This window comes from Mustela lutreola, chromosome 4 (genome assembly GCF_030435805.1).
Source record: "Mustela lutreola isolate mMusLut2 chromosome 4, mMusLut2.pri, whole genome shotgun sequence".
Taxonomy (NCBI): Eukaryota; Metazoa; Chordata; class Mammalia; order Carnivora; family Mustelidae; genus Mustela; species Mustela lutreola.
In genome coordinates, this window is record NC_081293.1 from 184064984 (window position 1) to 184088127 (window position 23144).

At 42.8% G+C, this 23144-nt stretch overlaps 1 protein-coding gene across 2 annotated transcripts in view; it reads left to right on the plus strand.

Annotated features, from left to right (window-relative positions):
* LRGUK (leucine rich repeats and guanylate kinase domain containing) overlaps positions 1-23144 on the plus strand; it is a 105117-nt gene that overhangs the window by 55796 nt on the left and 26177 nt on the right. Inside the window, exons 13-16 of one of the 2 annotated variants that reach the window (XM_059171896.1) lie at positions 1135-1248; positions 4027-4228; positions 4856-4951; positions 10941-21192. In XM_059171896.1, the coding sequence (XP_059027879.1) occupies positions 1135-1248; positions 4027-4228; positions 4856-4951; positions 10941-13168 (2640 nt within the window). In that variant the 3' untranslated portion in view covers positions 13169-21192. Of the gene's footprint in view, positions 1-1134; positions 1249-4026; positions 4229-4855; positions 4952-10940; positions 21193-23144 lie in introns of those variants that run through there. The other variant, XM_059171895.1, reaches the window with a different exon arrangement.

A 23144-nucleotide genomic window follows, 5' to 3' on the forward strand; every position in this document is an offset into this window, starting at 1 on the left:
TTGGATTATGAAGTGTGTGATTGTCCTCATCACTCCTAGCAGACACATTCACTAGAGACCCACCGTGCCACAACAGGTATTCTGTGTCTCATGGACTTCCAACAGCCATGCCACGCACCTCCCCAACAGATGGCCTAGTCCCCCATCCCCAAATCTCCGGAACATGTCGGGCCAGGAGGCAGAGGTAGCATAAAGGATTCCTAAAGGCTCCTGTTCTTAATGATGCTGCCATCTGGTGGGATTCAATTCAATTGACGGGATTCAGCCTTGCAAGCTTTCATTTCTTTCAAAATCCCGTGTGTGGGGAGCCACAGTTGCCAAGATCATCCGTATTTTTATTCCTTCTTTTGTCATCAGCTTTCCAGTTTAGATGAGACCTAGTAGCTTAATAAATATAACAGCGTCAAAGAAATGGTCGGTTTTGAGAGGCATGTTTTAACTTGGACTGTTTTGCAAGGGGGTACAGCTTTGGCTGTACTGGGCTTCCAGGAATTAGATGGAAGGCAGTATTTAAACCTCAGATCACTCTAGGGCACACGGCAATTCTGTTGAAAAACATTTGGGGCAGTATCAATAAGAAGCTGTGTTTTATAAGGAAAAACCGAATTGGATCTGTTTTTCATGGCTTATCTCAGGATGCGAAGGTTTTTAGATGTCCCTGTAATTCATGGCTTTCAGGCTTATCTGGGAATGCAAGGCTTCCGAGAATGGGAGCTTTTTCTGGGGCACCTGGTCTACCAGCGTAGCCAATATGGCCGAGGCTAAGAGCAGGCCATTGGTTTTGCTTTCTCAGTAATGACAGTTTATGGTGCACGTTGGGCAAGGAAGCAGGTAAATGAGCAAAATGCTCGGTCCTACCAGCAGCTTCACACTCCTCAGTGCCTTCACTCTCCTCACGTGTTTCGTCAGCAGATTATGGGATCTCCAAAAACTCTATTTTTTTTTTTCCAGCTGAGAATTCTAAATAAATTTCTCTACCACATTTTGATATTAAGTTTCATAAACCCATCGTCAGCCTTCTATTTGTAAGTTTTATGGAAACATAGAAAAGTAAGATATCAAATCGTTTTATTTATATTCAGTTTCATTATGGCAGCTGTTAAATGAAAAACCTCTGTGCTTCTCAAATTTCAGGGGAAATTCATTCTGACATTTAATTATGGTAATCACAGTTATGGATTAAATAGGGACACCATAGAAGGTATCGCAAGAGATGGTTTGGCAAGCTGTATTCACATGGAAATAGAAGTAAGTGTCTTTTCATTCAGTCAATTTATTTTAAATGCATGTGTGTGTTTAAGTGAGTCTATCTATATCTATCTATCTATTTATCTATCTATCTATCTATCTATCTATATTTGTGGTTGAGGAGGTGGGGGTAGCACCTAGCACCCTGCTAGGCACAGGGGTGGCCAAACATGCACAGTTAAATAACTGGAGTTATGACAGAAGACATGGATTGCACATATACTAGGAATAGAAGTGCTACTCATGATTCACTTTTTTTTTTTAATATTTTATTTATTTGAGAGGTAGAGAGCAGAGAGAGGCAATAAAAGAGAGCTTTAGAGGAGAGAGGTCAGCAGGAGAAGCAGACTTCCTGCTGAGCAGGAAGCCTGATGTGGAACTTGATCCCAGGACTCCAGTATCATGATCATGACCTGAGCCTAAGGCAGTCGCTTAACCAACTGAGCCACCCCACGATTCACTTTCTGTGTTAACTTCCTCACTACATTCCTCGTTTAGGGCATGTGGTCTCTGTTTATATGAAGTGATATCCAGGTAAAGGTGCTCCTCACAGGCTGTGGAGCTGGTACACTGTCCCCTCGGGACCTGCCTGGCCGCTCTGTGCAGCCGCCCTTGTTCTCTGATTCTTCACGGGAGATGCGTGGGCTGTGCTGTCAGACTGCCGCTGCTTGCAGGTTGCAGTCCATGCCAGCTTGGAGCAATTCAGACTTGCAAATTTCAGGAGATTTCTGTCTCTGCCCCCATATCCCATCTTCCCCAGTGATCTTCTATAATTAAAATATGCATAATATTACATATTCTAATCTGTAACTAGAATATGGATCCAGTCTAGATCCAGAGTAAAACCATGACTATACTATTTAATTGGTTTTTTTTTTAAGATTTTTTATTTGTTTATTTGACAGACGGATCACAAGTAGGCAGAGAGGCAGGCGAGAGAGAGAGGGGGAAGCAGGCTTCCTGCTGAGCAGAGAGCCCGATATGGGGCTTGATCCCAGGACCCTGAGATCATGACCCAAGCCAAAGGCAGAGGCTTTAACCCACTGAGCCACCCAGGCTCCCTCTATTTAACTGTTTTAAAAATTTATAGCTTTGTTAAGTATATGAAGTCTTTAAAGAAACTTGATTGTCTTTGGAAGGTAACTTCACTGAGTGGTGTAACAGTTTTGTAGTCAGGAAAATAAGTTAGGAAAATGATTCTGTTAGATCAAACTTACAGAAAACAAAATCTGGGCTGGTCAGATATTCTGTTTCTATCGACTCTGAAACTTCTTTTAAAACTTGTAATTGGGCAGAACAGGAGACTGATTTCTTTTTGGCTCCTCGGATTTGTGTGTTGCCTCACTGCAGTGAAATTGGGCCTGTTCCAGCTCTTTAATTTTTCTAACTTCAAAATCCCACAATTCTCCTCTTTCTGCAGTTGACTGCACTTGCCTCTCTAAGGAGGTTTTCTGGGTTTCTATGCTAATCACCAAAAATATCTTCCTTGGACAAGGCAGAAACTCTCCAGCTTCCTGTGCTTACCTTCTTCTGGTTCCCCGGCTCTCTGAGTGCTGGCTCCCTCCTTCCTCTTCCTCCCTGAGAACTCTCTCCTACTCATTTCCAAGAGGTTGACTCCGTGAACCAGGCCTGGTGTCCCTGGTTGTCCTGTCATTGGCAGATTTAGAAATTCTTTTGTAAAAGATCCCGTAGTTCATCCCCCCACCCCATGTTTAAAACAAAGATTTTGAACATTGAGCTAAACTGCTGATGACGGGCTCGAGGTGGAAGGGGCTTTAGAGTTCATTTGGAAGGACTCTTGCATTTCCACTATGAGGAAATTGGTGCCCAGGGAGCAATTGTGGGATTGGCTCGTGGTCTGCAGTAGCTGGGGAGCTGTGGTCTGTCACCACCCAGCCCTCCCGATCCACAGACCACCACCCAGCCGCGCTTCTGGGTGTGAGCTTCTGGCAGCTTGGTTGTCCCTTGCTCTGGGTAGAAGCTGTGAGATGTAGCAGGAACCAGCCAACCAGGTTGCTGATTTAGGAATAGGGCCAGTCCCAAGGAGATGACAATGGGGGAACAGAGGAGCTTTTCTTCTCTGGTAAGATCTTTATGTCCTGCAGCTGCAGAGGATGCTCTTTGAAATGTAGACTTGAAATTACTTCTCAGTGGGGCACCTGGCTGATTAAGTAGAGCATGTGACTCTTGATCTCTGTGTTATAAGTTCAAGCCCCACAATGGGTATAGAGATTCCTTAAAAATAAAATCTGAAAAAAGAAAAAGAGAAATTTCTCTTCAGTATGAAAGATACAGCACTACTGTGAATGTACCTGTTTGTATCTAGCAATTTATTTTTTTTATTTTTAATTTTTTTAAAAGAGGATGTGAGTGGGGACAGAGGGAGAGAGAATCTCAAGCAGGCCTGATGCCCAGTGTGCAACCCAACAATGGTCTCAGTCTCATGATCCTGAGATCATGACCTGAGCCGAAATCAAGAGTTGGACACTTAACCCACTGAGCCACCCAGGGGCCCCTAGCAGTTTTCTTTTTTAACCATCATGTTTATTAGAGTAATTAATTAGAGGATGGCCAGGTAGTTCTTTTATTTCCAATAACAATATTTTATGGACAAAGGGAAGTAATCCAACTTTGAGATATTTACAGGAAAATAATAGCTAATTATCCAAATCTTATAATATAAGACTACTTATTACACCTATGTAGTCAGATGTCTCCAACATAATTTCTAAATTGTGTGTCTGTTTCTAATTTATCACCTTTTCTTTGAACACATAGGGTGTAAGAAGTTTGAAATTTTCCTATTTTGAGCCTCGATATATCCTGGTGGTGCCCATGGACAAGGAAAAATATGAAGGATATTTGCGGAGAAAAGGATTATTCAGTCGTGTAGAGATTGAATTTGCTGTGTCCAGAGTGGACCTTTATATTAAAACCAATCAGAAATTTCCAGGATATTTTGATGCGATCATCAATGCAGGTTGGTAACTTTCAGTGAAGTTTTGCTTTTGAAGTGTATTGTCACTGGGGGGAAATCTGCTGTAACCTGCATCTTAACTGTTGGCTGATGAAGTTTCTTGTGGTTGTGGAACTGGGTGTCTGCTTCTTTTGTTAGCTCTCTGCCAGGGGTTGCCCTACGTCCTAGAGGCTGCTCCCAGGTCGTGTGCATGTGGCCCTTCTGTCTTCAAGCTGGTGATTGCACATCACATTCTCCTCATGCTTCAAGTCTCTGCTTTCCTCTTCTACCAAACAATACTCTTCCTTTACGGGGCTCATGGGATCCTGTGTAGGCCCACCTGGAGAGTCTCCCTTCTGACTAGCCCAAACTCAACTGATGAGTAACCTTCGTTACGTTTGCAGAACTCCCTTTTGCCATTTAACATGACATAATCACAGGAGTAACACCCCCTCACATTCACAGGTTCTGCCCACACTGAAGAAAGGCAGTTATCTGAGGGTGAAGTGTCTTGAGGGTCTCAGAATTCTGCCTACCACAATAGTCGTTACTTAGATGTAGCTTAGAAAATCAATACCGCCATCAGTTGCATATTGGCTGTATTTTGGTATGATTCTGTTGCCTTAAAGTACCTTCTCTCATTTACTGTAGATGATCTAGAAGTTGCCTACCAAAAGCTGAGTCACCTCATCAGAGAATACCTTGGATTGTCTGAGGAAACATCCAAGAATTTGGCTCCATCTGCAGGTACTACGCTGTCCCTTTTTGTGCCCGGGAAACCAGTCTGAATTGCGATGTGGGTACTCGTCAGCCAGGCTCAAGCTGGTTCTAACGCTTTAATTCCCCTCCTTCCTCCTGTGTGATTGTCTTCACAAGTGAGCTACGTGATCAGCCCCCTGCACCTGTCCCTCTCCTTGTCGGGTGGCCATAGTGGCACTCACAGGGCTGTCCTTCAGGGACATGCTGGCCGGTGCCTCCTTGGTGTTTATGGTAAATAGGGGCCAGCCTCCTGGCTCAGAACTCAGCCTTCCAGAAGTTGGGCTCCCTGAGGGAGCTGAGGTGGCATTCTGCTTGGCAAGTTTGTGTTTAGCGTTGTTTTCAGCCAATAGGTTTCTTTCTCCTTTTCTTTGCATTGCCACAGTCCTCCAAATGTCTGGTACTAGAGGGGACAGTGGAAGAGCACGGTCAGAGGGTGTGAGCCTGGTTGTGGCCCTCCCATCCCTTGGGCAAGCTGCTTTGCTGTTCAGAACTTCACTTGACTATCGTGCTAGATGGAGTTGATGCTCTCCATTGAGGGAGAACCCTGTGAATTCCCCATGGAACATGCACAGCAAACAGCATGGGCTGTAGAGCAGTGTCTCTCCTCAGAATCCAGGAATTCTAAAGCCTTAACTTAGAATTTTGGCACATGGATATTTTGAGATGTATTTTAAAGGTTCTCCCCAATCCACCTCATCCCCACTCAGATGGCTGACTATGAAAAAAATGACAGAAAATTCGCTTTGGCAAGGATGTTGAGAGATTGGGAAGGTAAAATGGTATAGCTCCGATGGAAAACAGTGTAGTCATTCCTCAAAAATTAGAAATAGAATCACCATATATTATAGCAATTCCACCTCAGGATATCTACCCAGAAGAACTGAAAACAGGAACTTGCACAGGTACTTGTACCCCAGTGAACTGCTGCATTATTCACAGCAGCTGAGAGGAGGAAGCAGCCCAACTGTTCGTCAACAGGCAAATGAATCAACTAAATGTGGTTGATAAATACCGTGGGATGTTATTCAGCCCTAAAAAGGAAGGGGCTTCTGTCTGACACACACCACAAGGAGGATATGTTCTGCAAAGTGAAGTAAGCCAGTCACAGAAACACAAATACAGTCTGATGCCCCTTTTATGAGGTACCTAGACTCGTCGAATCCATAAGGACGGAAAAATGGGATGGTTGCCAGAGGCTGGGGGGGGGGGGGGATGGAGTGTTGTTGTTTCACAACTACAGAGTTTCACTATTACAAGATGAAACGAGCTCATGGGCTTCCTTGCGCAATAACGTGAATATACGTAACACTACTAAGCCGAATACTTAAAAATGGTGGGGACGACAGACTTTACGTTCTGTGTAGTTTTTGACTCCCGAATGAAGAAAAAGAAGGTCCCCTCCAGTGGGCTGAACTGCTCTCACATATCACATATTGTTAAACATTGATGTGAGACCCTTGCTTGCTGTGTATTCGCGTGCTTTGGCCTCCGTGACTCTTGGCCCAGTAGGACTTCGCTGGCCGGGTTGGGGCAGGCCAGGCCATGGTTTTGCCAGAGTTGAGACTGGCAGTGCCCTTTAGCAATTTTACACACGTTTTTCAGGTCAGGGACCTCTGGAACAAGGTCATTGTGACACTGGTTCGCAACCAACAGATCACAGCGAGAGGCTATCCTTCCATGTGTTTCTTCTAGAAGACAGGTGACCGGGGTAGGACTTCCCGCCTGCAGAGGAGTGGAAGAAAGTGTACCCTATGTGCAGACAGGCTTCATGGAGGACTGGAGGACTGTGCCCAGTCTTCGAAGGGGGGACATTCGATGAGGAGGATGCCCGTGTGTTGATCCACACGGGTAAACTCCCATCAGTTTTTTAGAAAGCCGTGCTGGGTAGGGGGCATGGCATATCTCATGAGGCTTCGAGAGCTGGATGGAAGTCTCTCGTGAGGAAATCTGCCTCTCTTTGCTTTCAATCTTTGCTAACCTGGCAACTTCTGATCTTTAATTTGATCCCCTGGGTGGAGCTGTTAGCGCTGGGGGCACGCTCCTACGTTAGAACACCCTGCCCTGATCCCTGAGCTGGGCCTGGCTCCCACTGTAAATGAATCAGTTGGTGTTCTGGCTTTTAAATCAGCCCCTTGTGGATTTAGATGAGCATGAGTCTGTCCCTGGAGCCTGACCAGTTCTGAGAAAAGGAGAGAAGCATGTTTGTCAGTCCGTTGCACAGAGGGCACCTGTGAGCTGTGGCGTTTGAACTGGATCTCAGCCAGCGGAGCCCCTGCTCTCCATCATTCCATATTCTGCGACCACCAGGACACTGACGATTCGGTGCAGTTGCCATTTGGTGAATTAATAGACCAGATAATGTGTGCATAGGAAAACAGACTCCCGTTTTTAAAGGGTAAAATGAAACTTCGTTTATTTGGACCAGTTAGGTTCGGCCTGTCTGATTTAATGGAAAGTATGAATTATAGAATTTGTTAAAATGTTCTTCCTCTCAGACACACTGCATAGCAGAAACTGGATCATTTGGTTACTGACTCATGGAACCTCTGCTTTAAAAAGTAGAGGGAAGGTTTATAATTATTGCATTAATTCAGTGGCCTGCGTAAACCCTGTTTTCCTGGCAGGGTTAGCATTTGGGAAAATGATGTGTTTTCTTAAGAAGCCAAACCACCTCATTTTATTTAAGTAGTCCATCTGTGGAGGACGTTACTGTCTTCTGTCGATGGTTTCAGGATAAACTTGCACATAAAGTGACTTTGTGGAGGCCAGATGTGATTCAAGTGAGCATTTAAAAATTCTAATGAGCATGGTCCTTACTAATAAAGCTTTAAAAGGATCTCTAGTGGCTCAAGAGTAGAGCCAGGGGCCTCTTGGAGTTTGAGGGCATGAAGTCTATGCCAAGGAGGGCAGGCCCCCATGTTCAGGAGTTCACTGCCGGTGAGCAGGGCCCAACCATAACCACCCCAAAATGAGCATCGTGACTCCCCGAAAAGGGACCAGAGTCCCAGCAGGGTCACCGCCCCAGGACTGACTGGCTTTTGCATTTTTGCTTCCACTCTGAGCTGGGTCCCTCTGATTTTAAGTTCTGTAGTTCTGTATGTTTACATAAAGACTTACATTACCTATGTAAGTATAAATGAGACCCCCTAGAAATAAAAGATCAGTAATTTCAGCATAGTTGAAATATTTTTAATATTTAATTGAGCTGTCAAAGGTAAGAAATTGAAATTAAAAATATTTAATGTTCTATGAAAGACCAATTAGAAAATTGAACTGGAAATTAGAAGCTTTAGTTTCATATTCCAAATTTTACCAATAATCATTAATTTGATCAGAGAAATCACTTTGAACTGCCATTTCTAAACAACAAAGCCATACATATAATATTATGGAACATTCTGGAATTTGCTGATGTTTTTGCCCTTAGATTAGACTGCCTATAAGTTAGGCTTCAGTACAAACCGAAATCTGGTGGCCAATGGCTTTGTTTTCATGGAAGCAGGAATCCTGGACCAATGCCAACTGAGTATTACTAGATATTTGAAGTAATAATACATAGCCTTATCTTCAGTAATTTCATGTTGCTAACTTGTAACTGAGAATGCAATTTTAATTTCTACTCTTAATGATGAAACTAGAACAAAATCATAAAAATAAGCCTGAAGTCTATCAGTATAGCAAGCACATCAGCCTGGACCCAGAAATGCAAACCTTTACCAGAGGAGAGACTAATTGAATTTCCATTAAATGCACATACAAAATAGTGATATTAGGTACAAAGTGATTATAAAGCCTCAAAATACTGAGACATACCATTATAATTAATGCCATTAATTAAAAATATTTATCAACCATGGTACGAATGATCTTATTTTTTTCCCTTATAGCAATGCTAGGTAATATTCATTTCTAAAACACAATAACTAATAAAATCCTGAGCAAACAGTACAATTTTTATGAAATAAAAACTCACTTTGTTCACAACTCAGTGTAAGAGATGTCTTTACCTTCCGTGTGTCTCTCTACAGCCTATTTCTGGAATACTCATCTGGTGCTCCCAATAAAGCTTTCAAAAAGCTGATCCAACTATCACCCTGAGTTCCTGCTATAGAAATCATAAAATAAAATTATATTTGCAAATCATTATTTAGATCTGACTAGTGAGAGAGGAAAATGATGGTGATGATGAGTCAAACGGGGAAATTGAGCAATTTACTAGGTCCCACGTGGAGTCTTTATCTCTACTAAAGGGCAGGGTTTCATTTGCCAAATGATGTGAATTGTCAAATTCTAAAAGTGGGGTGAAAAAAATCCTTGTGTGTCTGATTCTAGGAAACAGGGGGTTTACAAAGAGAAAGAGCTTTCAGCATTGGGTTTTACGGTTCTCCTGCCTTTCTATTTTTCAAAAATTCTTTTCGCATGTGATTAAAAAAAAACATAAAATTAGCCATTTTAGCCATTTTAAGTGTACAACTTAATGGCATTAACTCCATTCACAGTGTCGTATAACCATCCCTACTACCTCTTTCCAAAAGTTTTCATCCCTCCCACACAGAAACTCTATTCCCATTAAGCAGTAACTCCCCCCTTTAGTCCCTGGTAACCTCTAATCTACTTTCTGTCTCTATGAATTTGTCTCTTCTAGACATTTTTACTTTTCTTCTATTTTAATTTAGCCTTGCATCTTGACTAAATTTGTATTTACTCTATTACTGTCATGAACTAGGGAGATAGGAATGATGACCAGAGCCATCCCCTCAGAAATCCCACCAAGTGGCAAGATTTTCCTTGTCCCCACTCTTCCCTAACCCCTCCCCAGAGATGTCTAGTTCAGCTGGAGGCACAGGCTACCTCTCCAGACGAGGTCCTCTTCAGGGAGGACCCGGAGTAGTCCAAGCCCATCTTCCTCTGTGGGGGAGAATGGACTGTTGCCAGGAGCCTGGTTTGCTTCTGGGGATGGACCACCATGGGGTCACTTTGGAGGTCTGACTTGGTTTGTAGTCTCTGGGCATCAGGTTTCTCTCAAAGTGGGCCGAGACTAGTTTCTTCAAGGCTGTTCCACACTGGTGTGCCACCCTTGACTACAGCATTTCAGAGCCATGTCCTTAGGCCTAGGTGAAGATGTCCCGTGGGCCACCAGAATATGTATGGACTTCTCTCAGAAGCAAGTGCCTGCTGCACTGATCGAGTCCATGAGAACAGAATCACACGGAGAACTTGCTCCCATGGTGAGCGAAGGAAGTGTCCCCGTCTGCAATGTTAATGTGCTAGTGGCCTCTGAGAACCATTGCTGAAACCTGGAGTAGACTCCGAGGGAAAAGAGTAGCCCTGGGGGTGGTGGGGGTGGGGGGACTATCAGGAGCAGCTCCTATGAACCATGGTACCTCATGCTTCCATGGAATCCATTTTTTGCTTCCTTCCATTCCCTCCTGACTTACTGAGTGCCTGTTGAATTTCCCATGCCTTGCCTTGCCTTGCCTTGCCTTGCCTTGCCTTCCCTTGGTAAGCTGATTATTCCTTAGAGAGCTCCCAGTTTCTTGAAGGGGCCTGCCATTCAACAAGCAGGACTACCCCTGGCTTAGATGTCCACCCTCTCGTTTCTACCATCAAAAGCAGCACTGACCTCTCTAAGTGGTGGAAATTTAAAATTTCATTCACTTAGAAAGTGTTGCTGTCACTGTCTCACCCGGATGTAAATTTTGGTTCTGTGAATAAGTCTCTTTATGTTTATTTGCTGAAGTTGATGATTTCCATTGACTAAGATTTTCTACATTCTACTAAATGAGAGAATTCTAGGCACCTAGTCTCCCCAAGGGGAAGGAAAGGTTATAATTCTTCTCTATGTGTAACTTTATTCTTTTCAAAGGCCTATGTGCATCAGGAAAGGAAACAATTTTTTGTTGTTGTTATTTCAAAAGTTACTTAGTTGCATAGTACATGTTAAGATGTTTTTAGCTAACTTCTTCTTATATTAAAGCAGGAGCTCCCTCTAGCAAGAAGACCCCCTCTGGGGTGCCAGCACATCTGGTCCCGTCCCCAAGGCGCTTGGCGAAACTGCAAGCAGATGGCCAGATAACAGAGCATCTCTCTGGAATACAGACTCACGCACAGGTCCCTGAACATCAGAACCTGGCCCCCTCCCAGAACCAAGAGCTGACCCAGGAGGGAGCAGCCCATCAAGAAGAACATTCTCCCAGTAGCCATGTCAGTGCTCAGCCTCCTCCACAGCCCCCTCCACAGCCCAGCTCCTCAGCACCTGGTATTTCCCAGCAGGCCCAAGACTTATCCCCAAACCAGAAGGAAGGGGATGTTCAACAATCAGATCTTTCTTCAAAAATAATAACGACGGAGCTCCCTGAAAATGAGTTCCAGACATCTGAGGCAAAAGCAGATAAAATAGGGCAGTCTTCCATCGTTCCTTCCCAGGACGCTTCTCAGCACCCTGACCCAGCTCCAGCCCGCAGCCCTCAGCCAGACCAGGATGAGGAATCAGGGGAGGCCAAGGTAACCTCCACTGGCCCTCCTCCATCTGAGGCTCCCCCGGGGTCTGGCCCAACATCCCTCAGCCCCCAGAGAACCCAGGATGAGGAAACCAGGTCCGCTGATCTGCCACCCAACAGTGCCCATTATGAGCCTCCAAGAGACCCTTCCCACCCTAATGCGGCCAAAATACCGGGACCATCTCCAGAACAACCTCTAGAAGAGGAAATCCCCAAAGCAGAATTGGTTCGGGTTAGCACTCCTTACCCAGAATTGCCACAACCTCAGGACTCAGCAGCTATCAAACAGACCCAGGACAAGAACGACCCAATGACTTTGCTCCCCAGAAGCCGCCTGGCTCCCACCAGGCTGCCCCAGCCTCAGGTCCTTGCTCCACTCCAGAGCCGGAGGCCCACCCCCAAACTCCTGTCACCCAGCAGGGAGGAAGCTTTAGGAACAGCCTCAGATCCAACTGTGACTTCCTCTCCCAGGCCTCCACTAGCTCAGGAAGGAGACCCCAGTAAACTTCCTCCCATCAGCCCTCCCCATTCCAAACCACCGCAAAATCCGAGCTCCTATCCGGACCATAGTCCTCAGCAAGTCCAAGAAGAAAAGGTCGGGGAGGTGAAGCTCCCTCTTATCAGCCCCCCCATCCAGGAGCACATGCCACAGCCTGCCCCTGATCTGCCCCAGGAAGAGGAGGCTCAGGTCGTTAGGCTCCCACAAATTCCCACTCCCTTCTCTGAACAGCGGCTGCCTCAGAACACAGGGCCTCACCATGATTCAAGGCCCGCAAAGGGAAGGCAAGCTCCAAAAGCAGGCCACGCCTCCAGCAAGATTTCAGATGTACAGGCTGTACCCCAAAACCAAGAGCCAGTGCAGCAGATAGGAACTAGGGAAAAAAAACTCCCTGTCCAAAGAGAGACAACTAAAGGGACAGGGCATCTGAAAAAGGCACCTAGAGGCCATAAGACAGCCTTGCAGCCAGAATCCCAGAGTAAGATGACTCCCCCAAAGGTTCCCAACTACCCTAATCCTAGCCCACCTCAGAGTCCTCAGGGGAACCAGAGGAGAAAAGTCCATGCACCAGAAATCCCTGAGCCAACCCATGCTGAACCATTGGCTAAGGATCCCCAATTACCAGAAGAGAAGCGGGAAAAGGAACATTCTTCCAGAAAAAAGGCCGGTGCCAGCCTCTCCACTGATGACCTGGTTCAGAAGGGAACTGTGTCCAAAAAAGGACCATCCTCAAAAAGAAGGAATTCTGGAGGATTGTCTCAAGAGGCTAAAGCGGCCCTCAGTGGTGGTCCCCCAACTCAGGAGGGTCAGCCCCTGCCCAGGAGACCTCTCCAGAGTGAAACTTCCTCTGCAGAGTCCAGACCAGATGATTCTGCTTCTAGGCTACATCCGAGGAGAAAAGACGAGGCTCATAAGAGGGGAAGATTTCCGAAGAGAGAGGCTGTTTTGGACTCCCCGGCGCAGGCTTCCACCCAGCAGCTTGTCCAAGGGACGCAAGCCCAGAAGGGGACCAGTCAGACCAAAGAGAGCTCTGTCCAAAGGGACAGCGCTCCTGGGCAGCAAGCCAGAGACAAACACAGCCGGAAACATGGGGGAGCATCAAAGGACAGGAGTTCAGCCACACCCCAGAGTCCCGTGTCTGCCGAGGAGCGGGGCAGCTGGGAAGGAAGACTGCGAGCCAGGGGCAGTCAGAGCACCAAGGTGTGAGCCACCCTTGGAGCACTGGGTCACTGGGTCTCTAACATCTGTGCCTCTTGGAGGCAGTACTGTCACAGAAAGGAAAGTGATGGCCAGGCCACCATGACTCCATATCCCAGCTTCCTTCTGCCACCTGCATAAGCATGAGGGAGTGGGCACCAGCCCTGTCCAGCCTTTGGGTTCTTAGAAGGCAGCAAGTCTGTGCAAATTCTTGTGGTTTGCCACTGTAGCCTCAAAGAGCAGCCCCTCGAGTGGGGTACTCCAGCAAGCTGTAGAGCTGGTCTTAACAGATCTGATGCCGGCAGGGAGCCCGTGTGTCTAGACTTGTGTGAATTCCAATATGTGCTCGAACTCTGGCTGAAGCAATGTCACGTTGCCATTGTTTTTATTGACTCCATTAAGAAAAGTCACTTCTGGATGAGAAAATTCTCACCTGCCTCTTGCCTTATCAAGGGATCCAGAAGGAGAACTCTGAGAAAGGAAGCCTTTGCAGTTTCTGGGTCTTGGTCACTCCCGCCAAGGTTCCAGACCCACAGTTAATGCATGGGAGTCTTTGGAAGGGCAGGGGACACGTTCCTTGCACAATGACACTGTGATTGCTGAGTCCTCTGGGTTTGCGTTGGCATGTATGACTTGAAACTTAACTTTTGCTCAATGTTTATTTCAGGATGAACACCTTCTCTCTCCGAATAGGAATCTCATGTAAATTAGCCCGTGCCTTCATTATGCTAAACCACCTGGCTGAATCAGTGAAAAGGGTTAGTGGGGAGAAAATGGAGCGGAGTTCTTTTTCCTTCATTAACTCATACCATTCAGGATCCCTTTGCTGACAAGTGACTGGGGTCCGACCTGAGGTAGCTTACGGGAATCTACGAGAAGGGAGTGGAAAGTCTCCCACAACCAAATTATGGGGAGGGTAGAGGTAGAGCTGAGCCTACCTCAGAACTGGGGACCAGTTATTGAACATAACCCAGACTCTCGTCATCCCCAGTATTTTCTGTCATCAACAGCACTCTTGTCATTTCTCTGTTTCTTTCTCCATGGTGGCTCTTTAATCTTTGGTTCCAACGGACTCCATAGAAGTTTCTGCACATGGCAGGGAACACGGCCACCAGTACTTCTCAAGTCTTATATGTGGTTTTACATCTGGCAGCTCCCACTACTAGAAAGGGATTAATTTGCATGTTCTTTAATCTTAAAATTAAAAAAAAAAATTCAGGGAAAGATATTGACTGGCCCGGCTTGGGCCAAGTGTTCATTCTTAAACTAATCTACTCTGGCCAGAGACAGGGTCCCATACATGTCACCATTGGTGCCCTCTCCTCGAGTACATGGCAACTGCATTCCCGGACAGCAGGGACTAAGAACAAAGCAGCTAACCTGGGATCTGGCTCTTAAAGGGTTACTAGGTATTTATTGAGTACTTACTATATAGATAGCAGCATCGGAAACTATGTTTGGCATCCTGTATTTCCAAAAGAGAAAAAATGGAGGACTAAATGCCTGTATAAATGGATCTTATCATATACAAAAGGTATGTGTCCACGAAATTGTATGTATGGCAGATGTTATTTCAAGTTCAGTAGTGGAAATTGACATTTTTAAAATCCAGGAGGCAGGAATCCTCTTGTAAAATGAAGAGCGTATGTTATGCCAATAATTACCCTTTGATTTATCTGATTTGTCAAAGATGACCATAGTAAGGTGAATTTTTTTTTAATATATCGTAACTTACATTTATGGATTAGTCCAGTCATCCAACAAGCATTGATTGAGCACCTTCTAGCTGCCAGACTGCTGGCTGCTAGATGTACACAGTGAGATGAGGAGGAGCTCCGTTTTTTATCCAGAGAGACAGATAAGAGAGTTCATTACAACACCATGTGGTTGGGGTAGCCGGAAGCCCCACAGCACACTGGGCCAGGTTTAAACATCAAATAGGCAAACCCATTTATTAACTTTTCCAGAATGTCATAAGGATGATACGGAAGGACACTGAATCTAGCTTGGGATGGGAGAATTAGATCACAAAACACTTCCGAAAGGAGCTTATCTTTCAACCAAGTCATCAAGGTTGCAAAATTAGAATGATGGGAGAGAGTGAAGGTTTCTTGGAAAAGGGAACAGCATATGTCTAAGTGTGGCCGTAAGAGCAGACGCAGCATTTCTTTTGAGGACCCGGATGTCAGGTGTCTGTAGATCCAAAGGGCGTTTTGTGCTAATAATGAATTTAGAAACTTGATCTAACAGTGGGGAGCCATTGAATAGTTAAAATTTTATCTTAGAGGCATGTGTCTAGAGTTGGTATGGAGGATACCTTTAAGGAAGTACAGGGGGTAGGAAGGATGGCTGGGAAGCTATTGCGATAGTTCTAACAAGATGGTGAGGGCCTGTGATAAGGCACTGTGGCAGGAATAGACAGATTCAGGAGGTATCTGGGTGGGACATGGTGGGGGCTTGGGGAGGACAGATGTGAAGAAAATAAGGATAATCACCCCTTGTTTTATGAGCCATGAATGGTGCATCTCAGAAGCGCTGATACCTCACTTAGGCGAGAACTTTAGAAAAATACATGGTTTCCTCCTCGGGCAACTGGTTCTGAGGCCTTAGGGCATTCAAGGTTGCATTTTTCTTAGGGTTCTAAAGGGAAGTGAAAAGCCAGGTTTCCCTTTGACTTAGAGGAAGCTCTAGCTCCCTTCCCGGGGGTTCGTGATGGTAGAAGGTTTGTGTTTTGATGGCATGTAAAAATGTCCTGGGTTCAGAGCAGCTGGTCAATACTTTGTTTGTTGTCCAAGGAAGGGAGTAGCAAAGATCACTCACTCCTCTGTGGTGGGAGTATTTTACTGCTATTATTGATTTTCTTGGTATAGCGGAAACTTCTGCTTTTAAGCTGTACAAGAATTGTCATTTGCCATCTACGTTTACAAAGTTCACATCACTTCCGTTTGCTGTATTCCTCAGCAAAGTGGTCTTTATGGGACAGCAAAAAACACTGCAGGACTTTAGTGCCTCTATTAGCTAATGTGATCTTTAGCTTTTCAAAGGAAGTCTGGCAGCTAGTGTTCACATCAACAGAGATAATATAGTTCCACTGGGCTTAAGAGACTCCTTCAAATATTTAAAAAGCTAAATCCGTTGTTTTAAAGCTTCAAAAGAGAATTGGACAAAGGACATGATCAGGTAATTCACAAAAGAGGAGAGAAATATGGCCAAAATACATGTCAAAATGCATTTAGCTTTCAGGACTTCTGTAAATTAAAATGGATTCGATTTTGGGGGGTACCAAACTGGCAAAGATGGAAAGCAAATTAATGCCTATTCTTGGTAAGGTTGAGGGGAAACACACTTTCTGTGTCATCACTGAGAAAGTAAGTTGGCACCACTTTTGGGGGGACAGTTGTGCAATATCCGTCAGAGCCTGTAAATATTGCCTATGTTTAAACTGGTAATTCTAACTATGACTTATCCCAAGGAAGTAATTGACATAGAACGATGTTCCCATTAATGTCTTTATAATAAAATCTGGAAGTAAGATAGCCACCCAATGGGATTTTAAAAATAACTTACGGAAAAGTTATGGTTTAGCCATATGCTAAAATGTTACATTGCCATTATAATCATGTTGTAGACGAATATAGAGAAGAATATTTGTTACATACTAAGGAAAAAACAGATTAAGGAGGTAAAACCAGTATGGTTCCAGTTGTGAGTTCTGGGTTGTCAGATTATGAATCATTTTTACTTTCTCACTTATGTTTTTAGTATTTTCCAAATTTTCTACAATGAACCTGTTTTTATTTGGAAAAGGTTACATAGAATCAAATTCACATGTATGAAAACCTGTCCTGTGAAAGCGCAACCTTATGTTATGTTATGTTCTCTTTCAGTTTGGCATGCATAATGAGGAACTTTCTTAAAGTTAGAAGTCACGTACAAAGGAATAAACAGGTTTTCTCTAGATCTTGGAGGCTCTGTGTTGGAAATCTTACGAGAAGCTTCCATATGTCAGGCGATTAGTTGGGCTGGATAAAATTTAAGGTTGCTTTTATGATTTAATCCATTTACTACAACAGGCTCTACAGGCTGGCTATGGAGAATCCAGCAGTCTATTTAATTAAAAATAAAGCTTAGTACTAGAAAATCTATGCACTTAGGGCTCATTAGAACAGTGGCTTTCAAACTTCCAGACCCCAAATCCATTAACTAGGAATACATTTTACAATATCATCACCCCCACACAGATACGTGTAGGAGACACCTTCCTATAGTGATAAACCCAGATGTTTTCTGTTTTACTTAATCCCAATTTCTAAAAATGCTGGCCGTATCCTACAAAATGCAGATTCCACAATTCAGTTTGCAACCTGTGATTGGAAAACCCTTGTGCCGAGCTCTCTGGAGCTTTGGTCTGGCGGTGTTCCTGGAGGCCTGTTTGACTAGATGCTTCCCTGTGCTGGTTGTTCATGTGTGATAGGATGAGTGGCCATGAATGACCTGAACGCTGAATTCCTTTCTGGGACAACAGCAAGGATCCAGTGGGTTGGCAGTTACACTCTTTGTCAGTACTAGGGCTCCAGAGAAGATATGTCCAAAAATCTTAGACACAAAAATAAGTTCTTAGGTAAAGCAAGAAAAAAACCACTTTGAAACTTTTTGGATCAGTAGTGTTTTCAGGACTAAGGACTTAGCTGACTCCCTTTCCTTTTGCTCCATGACAACCCTGAGATCATCTTGTTAACATAAAAGATCTTCCAAACTCCACTTTAGATAATTGTGCTATTTATGTAGTGTCTAGCACAATATGTTCACAACTGAATTTAATTAATTTCTCAGTTCAATCTGGAAGATGTGATTCTAGAAATCACTTTTCATTTATTATTATTATTGAGGAGGCGTTCAGGGAGAAGGATAATAAGAGCCTAGCAATTTCTTTGTGTTGATGATAGGTCAATAATGTCAGACCACCAAATCTTTCACCTCCAAGATGATTATGAGACTGTGAGCATGATTAGCAAAAGCCGGAGGCTTTTTAAAAATTTATTTGACAGAGATCACAGGTAGGCAGAGAGGCAGGCAGAGAGAGAGGAGGAAGCAAACCCCCTGCTGAGCAGAGAGCCCCAAGTGGGGCTCAATCCCAGGACTCTGGGATCATGACCTGAGCCAAAGGCAGAGGCTTAACCCACTGAGCCACCCAGGCGCCCCGTCGGAGGCTTTTTTAAAAAGTTTATAACCTTAGAAATTCTTAATTTCAAATAACTAACTGTCCACATAATCATTGGAAATCCCAGCACTAGTATAGTCTAGCTGTGTGACCTTGGGAAAGTTACAGAGTTCTCAAGTAGAGACGATGACCTACCTCAAGATTATTGTTAGGAGTAAATGAGTTAATTGAAAGAAAATGTCTGTACATAGTAAGTTTGTATATGAATGTTAGTGTTAACATGTAAGCCACACACAAAAAAGGATAGCATTTTATCATTAATCTTATTTAACAACCTAACAACCCAATTCAAACTAGATAGAAGTATTTGGCAAATAGGATGGTCTTCTCTGAAAATCCTTTTATAAAAAACTTCATGACCTTGATTGAATCAAGGAGCTTAAACAGAATTAGGATAATGTTGGGAAGAAATTGTAGTAAAGTGGTGTATGACAGAGATGAAGAGATTATTTGATGGGCGTTCACACACAGCATCGCAGCTTGGAGATTGAGTTGGGGAAACATCAGCTCTAGAGTTGTTATGAAATCTCCTGGTGATACACACGGGAAAGGCTTGTCATGGCAGCTGGCACATAATACATGCTCAATAAATGTTATCTATTATTTTATTATGATTTTCTTTATTGATAAAGTCAAAGCCATTTATATTTTGCATTTCAAATTGGTTGGATAGTAAGTACTGTCAAGTTCCTTAACTTAGACATCAACTACCAGATAGTAGGCATTCTGTTTTCCTTTGGTGATGTGTTGAGGCAAAAAAAAGGCAAAACAAACAAACAAACAAAAAAAGTCTTTCCTAGAGGAGTTGACCAGTGATGTACCATCTTTGAAAAAGCTGTTCTTGAAGAATGATCCCTTAGGAAGCACCTTGCGCTTGCTAGAGGTGAGAGTATAGGACTGGATGGAAGTCTCATCCCCAGCCTTATTATCAAACATATTACTTAGAAGAAGGCTTTCATATGTATCCAAACTTCCTGAAGATTTCTCTCCTTTTTTCTGCTGCTTCTTTCTCTTGCCCAAGTGCTGGACATATGCAGATCTTACATACTAAGTTTCTCATCTTGAAATTTGCCTGTCCTATATCTTATCTCCTTCAAAGCATCGATTGACTATTTCATGATAAACTCATACATTTAAAAAAGGAAGAAATTCAGGGTACTACTGTTATATGTTTTATTTTATTCTATTTTTAAGTTTATTTTTATATTAATTTTTAAGTAATCTCTATACCCAGCATGGGGCTTGAACTCCCAACCTTGAGACCAAGAGTCACACACTCCACTGACTAAGCTGGCCAGGCATTCCTGTTATATGTCCAAATTAGGACATTGTAAATGCAGGAACCAAATCTGAGCCCATTAGCTCAGCTATATTGAGGAGGTTTCAGTGTGAAGTTCAATGGAAAGAAATATTTTTTTGTGTACCTCATTCTCTCTGTGTGAGAATATACGTTCACATGCTTTCCTTTGTCCTGATAAAGACTCTGTTCTCTATTTAAAGTAGCTGATTACTCTTTGATTGGAAACTTATGAATAGAGCACTTTACTGTAAGAAGGATTTAATAAGTGTATTCATTTTACCATTTAGAACATAAATATTATTACTGTTTCCTTGGTCTTGGTAGCTTTCCTCTATAAAAGCTTATTTTACTATGGAAAACTATTATGGATATTGTGTGAAATTTTAGTTGCTTTTATTCCTTCCTTGGAAGCACAGATAGAAAAGACTTTCAAGATTTAATTCTGTCCTAGAAAAATAGCTTTTTTTCAGAAGCTTCAGTTTTATGATAATACTTCCTGATGAATTGAGTTTTCCTTAATTTTCAACTAAAATTATGTAACTATCATTAAAAATAAATAAATATTGTATCATAGATTATTGTGCCTTAATTTGGTTTTATCCTTTTTAATGGTTACATATTTCATTATTGACTCCTTTATAGTGATTTCCCAAGTATTTGTATATTTTATATGTGTATGTGTTTAATCATGGTAAAAATAAATTACTCTCTTTAGTTTAAAAAAAAACAAACACCTCACTATTACCTACATAAACATGTGTGTGTTTGTTTTTTAACCTCATTTGAATGGGGGGGGGAATGAATGATTCTGAAACCATCCAGTTATCTGAGAACTTTTGTTTGAAAATTAAAGCCTATTTCCAAATCATACATTTTCTATGGCTTTGAAACAGAAAAATTCCAGTTGATTGATTTTTCCCAGGGTTTTTTTTTTAATGCTAAAAATATATACATTTACAAGTGTTTAGTTTCATGTTTTTGAACAGGAAAATGACTTAGTTGCTTTGCTATATAACTAATCTCATTAATGTAGAAAAATTGGTTATTCAAATAGGGATTTTTGTTTCTCAAAATATTCACAGTCTGATTCTCAAATTCTAATTTTATTACTAGTTATTGACATGGCTTTGTGGCTGCATACCTATAATGTCAGATCAATATTTTGTATTCCCTCCTTTATGCAGGAAAAGGCCTTGTTTTGTCTGTGTAAGGGTAGGATATTAAATATATACTCAACATGTTTTATTCTCAGGTACATGACTCATAATGCAATTGTTATTTAGGTTGGGTTCTATGCGGCTTCTTTTAAAATGTTTTATGCATATTATTTTAATTCACTTGACTACAACGGGATAGAAGTCTAAATAAAAGATCTAAGCTACTTAGAATTAATTTAAGATGTACTTCCACTTGTTTCAGTTAATTCATTTATATGTTCCTGCATTTAATAATGCATACAATCCATAAATCCATAAAATAACTTTAAAATCTGTCATGCATCATTAAATTCATTTGTGCTTCATTGTAGGTGTTTAAATAAATTTAGCTTTTATACTGAAGAACTTGGTTGTTTTTGTGGACTGTAATTTACATGTATATTTTAATGTTGCCTCAAGGTTGTCTTTAATGTAGATACTTTGAATAAGATTATGTTAAGAAACTTGTTGCAGGTTATTGTAACAGTGGTAATTATATATATATATATTTTTTTTTTTTTTGAAAGCAAAATCCCTTGTTCATTGATGTAGTAAGACAGTAGAAACTGTTTTCAGAACTGTATGAAACTCTTCATTATAGGAGTTCAACTAATTAATGTGGTGGCATTACAAGGTAGTTTAATAGTAATGTAAACACATTATTTTTACCACTGTATCATCACATTGACTTGTTCACACCATGGTACAAATTGCTTATGGCTCAGAAAGGTAGAAAAAAGAACCCTGACACATAGACTGGAAATTTTTGTGGAAATTTTCTCAATGCAAATAGCTTCTATTTCTTTAATTTTTATAACTTTTAATTGTTTATAGCTTTTCTCAAATTCTTCTGCTCTTTTTCACAATGCTTTTGGTTCTCAGAGTCCCATCAAGGTGACAAGCTTCCTCTTTCTTTCTTTTTCTTGAGCACAGTCTCCATCATCTCCATCTCACTATGCCCCTCCCCCCCAATCTTCCTTCAGCCATATCCATTCTTTCCCATAGTTCAGTTAAGCATGCTCCTGGGTCCTTATAAAAAAGCATCTCTTTCTGCATGATAATGCTTTTGTCCCAGACAGTTGAATGCTTTTCTTGTGATTGTAGTTGCCTGTTCAGATGTCACCCCCTTAGATAGATCTTCTCTGACCGCCATGCCCTCTCTTGCTCTGTCCCCTTATCTGGCTGCCCATCGCTTCACTGCTCGAATTACCGCCTGTAGCATCTGACGCAAAGTTCGTCTCTCTCCAGCATGAGGCTGTAATTCCCATAGCTCAGGGGATGGACTTTTTATCTATTGCCGAATCTCCAACATCGAGAGCCCTGGCTGGCACAGCAGGTACTCAACAAATACGGACTGAGTGGTTTCTCCATCATGAAGATTTAACAAAGAAGGTCTCCACATGCGATGATTCCTTATTGTCACTGGGACTGTCACAACCGTAGTTACCCGCAGCACTTCTCAGATTGCCCTATTGCCTGGAATTCCTCGGGTGCGGACTTACTTCTTGTATCTTCTGAGTCTCTGTCTCTGTCTCTCTGTCTTTCTCAAGGCAGGTGTTGGGTTGTGGAGCTTTAGACTTTCCCACAGGATTAAATACTTTGACTCGCCTACCAGTGTTCTCCTTATCTCCCTGGCCCGGGACCGTCACACCATCTGGTGGGAGCTTGAGTTCAGGTTCTCCATACAAGCACGTAACCCAGGATCACGGGCCTGATTTCCTACAGGTGCTTCCATCCTCAGTTCTACCGAAACTCCGTGTCCAACCACAGTCCCTTAGTCTGTGCACCGCCATTCCCAGACACCCGCTTTGCAGCTTCTCACAGTATCAAGAGCCCAGGGCTTCTGCCTCGGGAACATAGGGACGGGCCTCTCCCAGTCCAGAAACCTCAGCCGCAGGAGCACTCGGATTTCTTGGCATCGATTCCCGCTCTTCTGACTGGGAACCTTCACTTCCAGCACCTGGAAATTTTTCTTTCTTGCTTTCTCAGCTGTGCTATGTATGACACATTTCTGTTATATATCATCTAGTGTTTTCTTATCTTTGGGTCAAGAGAGCTTCCCATGTCTGCTCAGTCAGCCATTTGACTGGTGGAACATGAGGGGATCATTTATTCTGGCATTTAAAAATTTTTTACTTTAGCATTTTTAAAGCATTCCTGAAATCGTTGATAAACGATTCCTGAAATCGTTGATGCTCATATATATCCAAAAGCATTTACACCAGGGGTCTCTGTAGATGAGCAGTGATAGAAATTTAGATTCTTTAT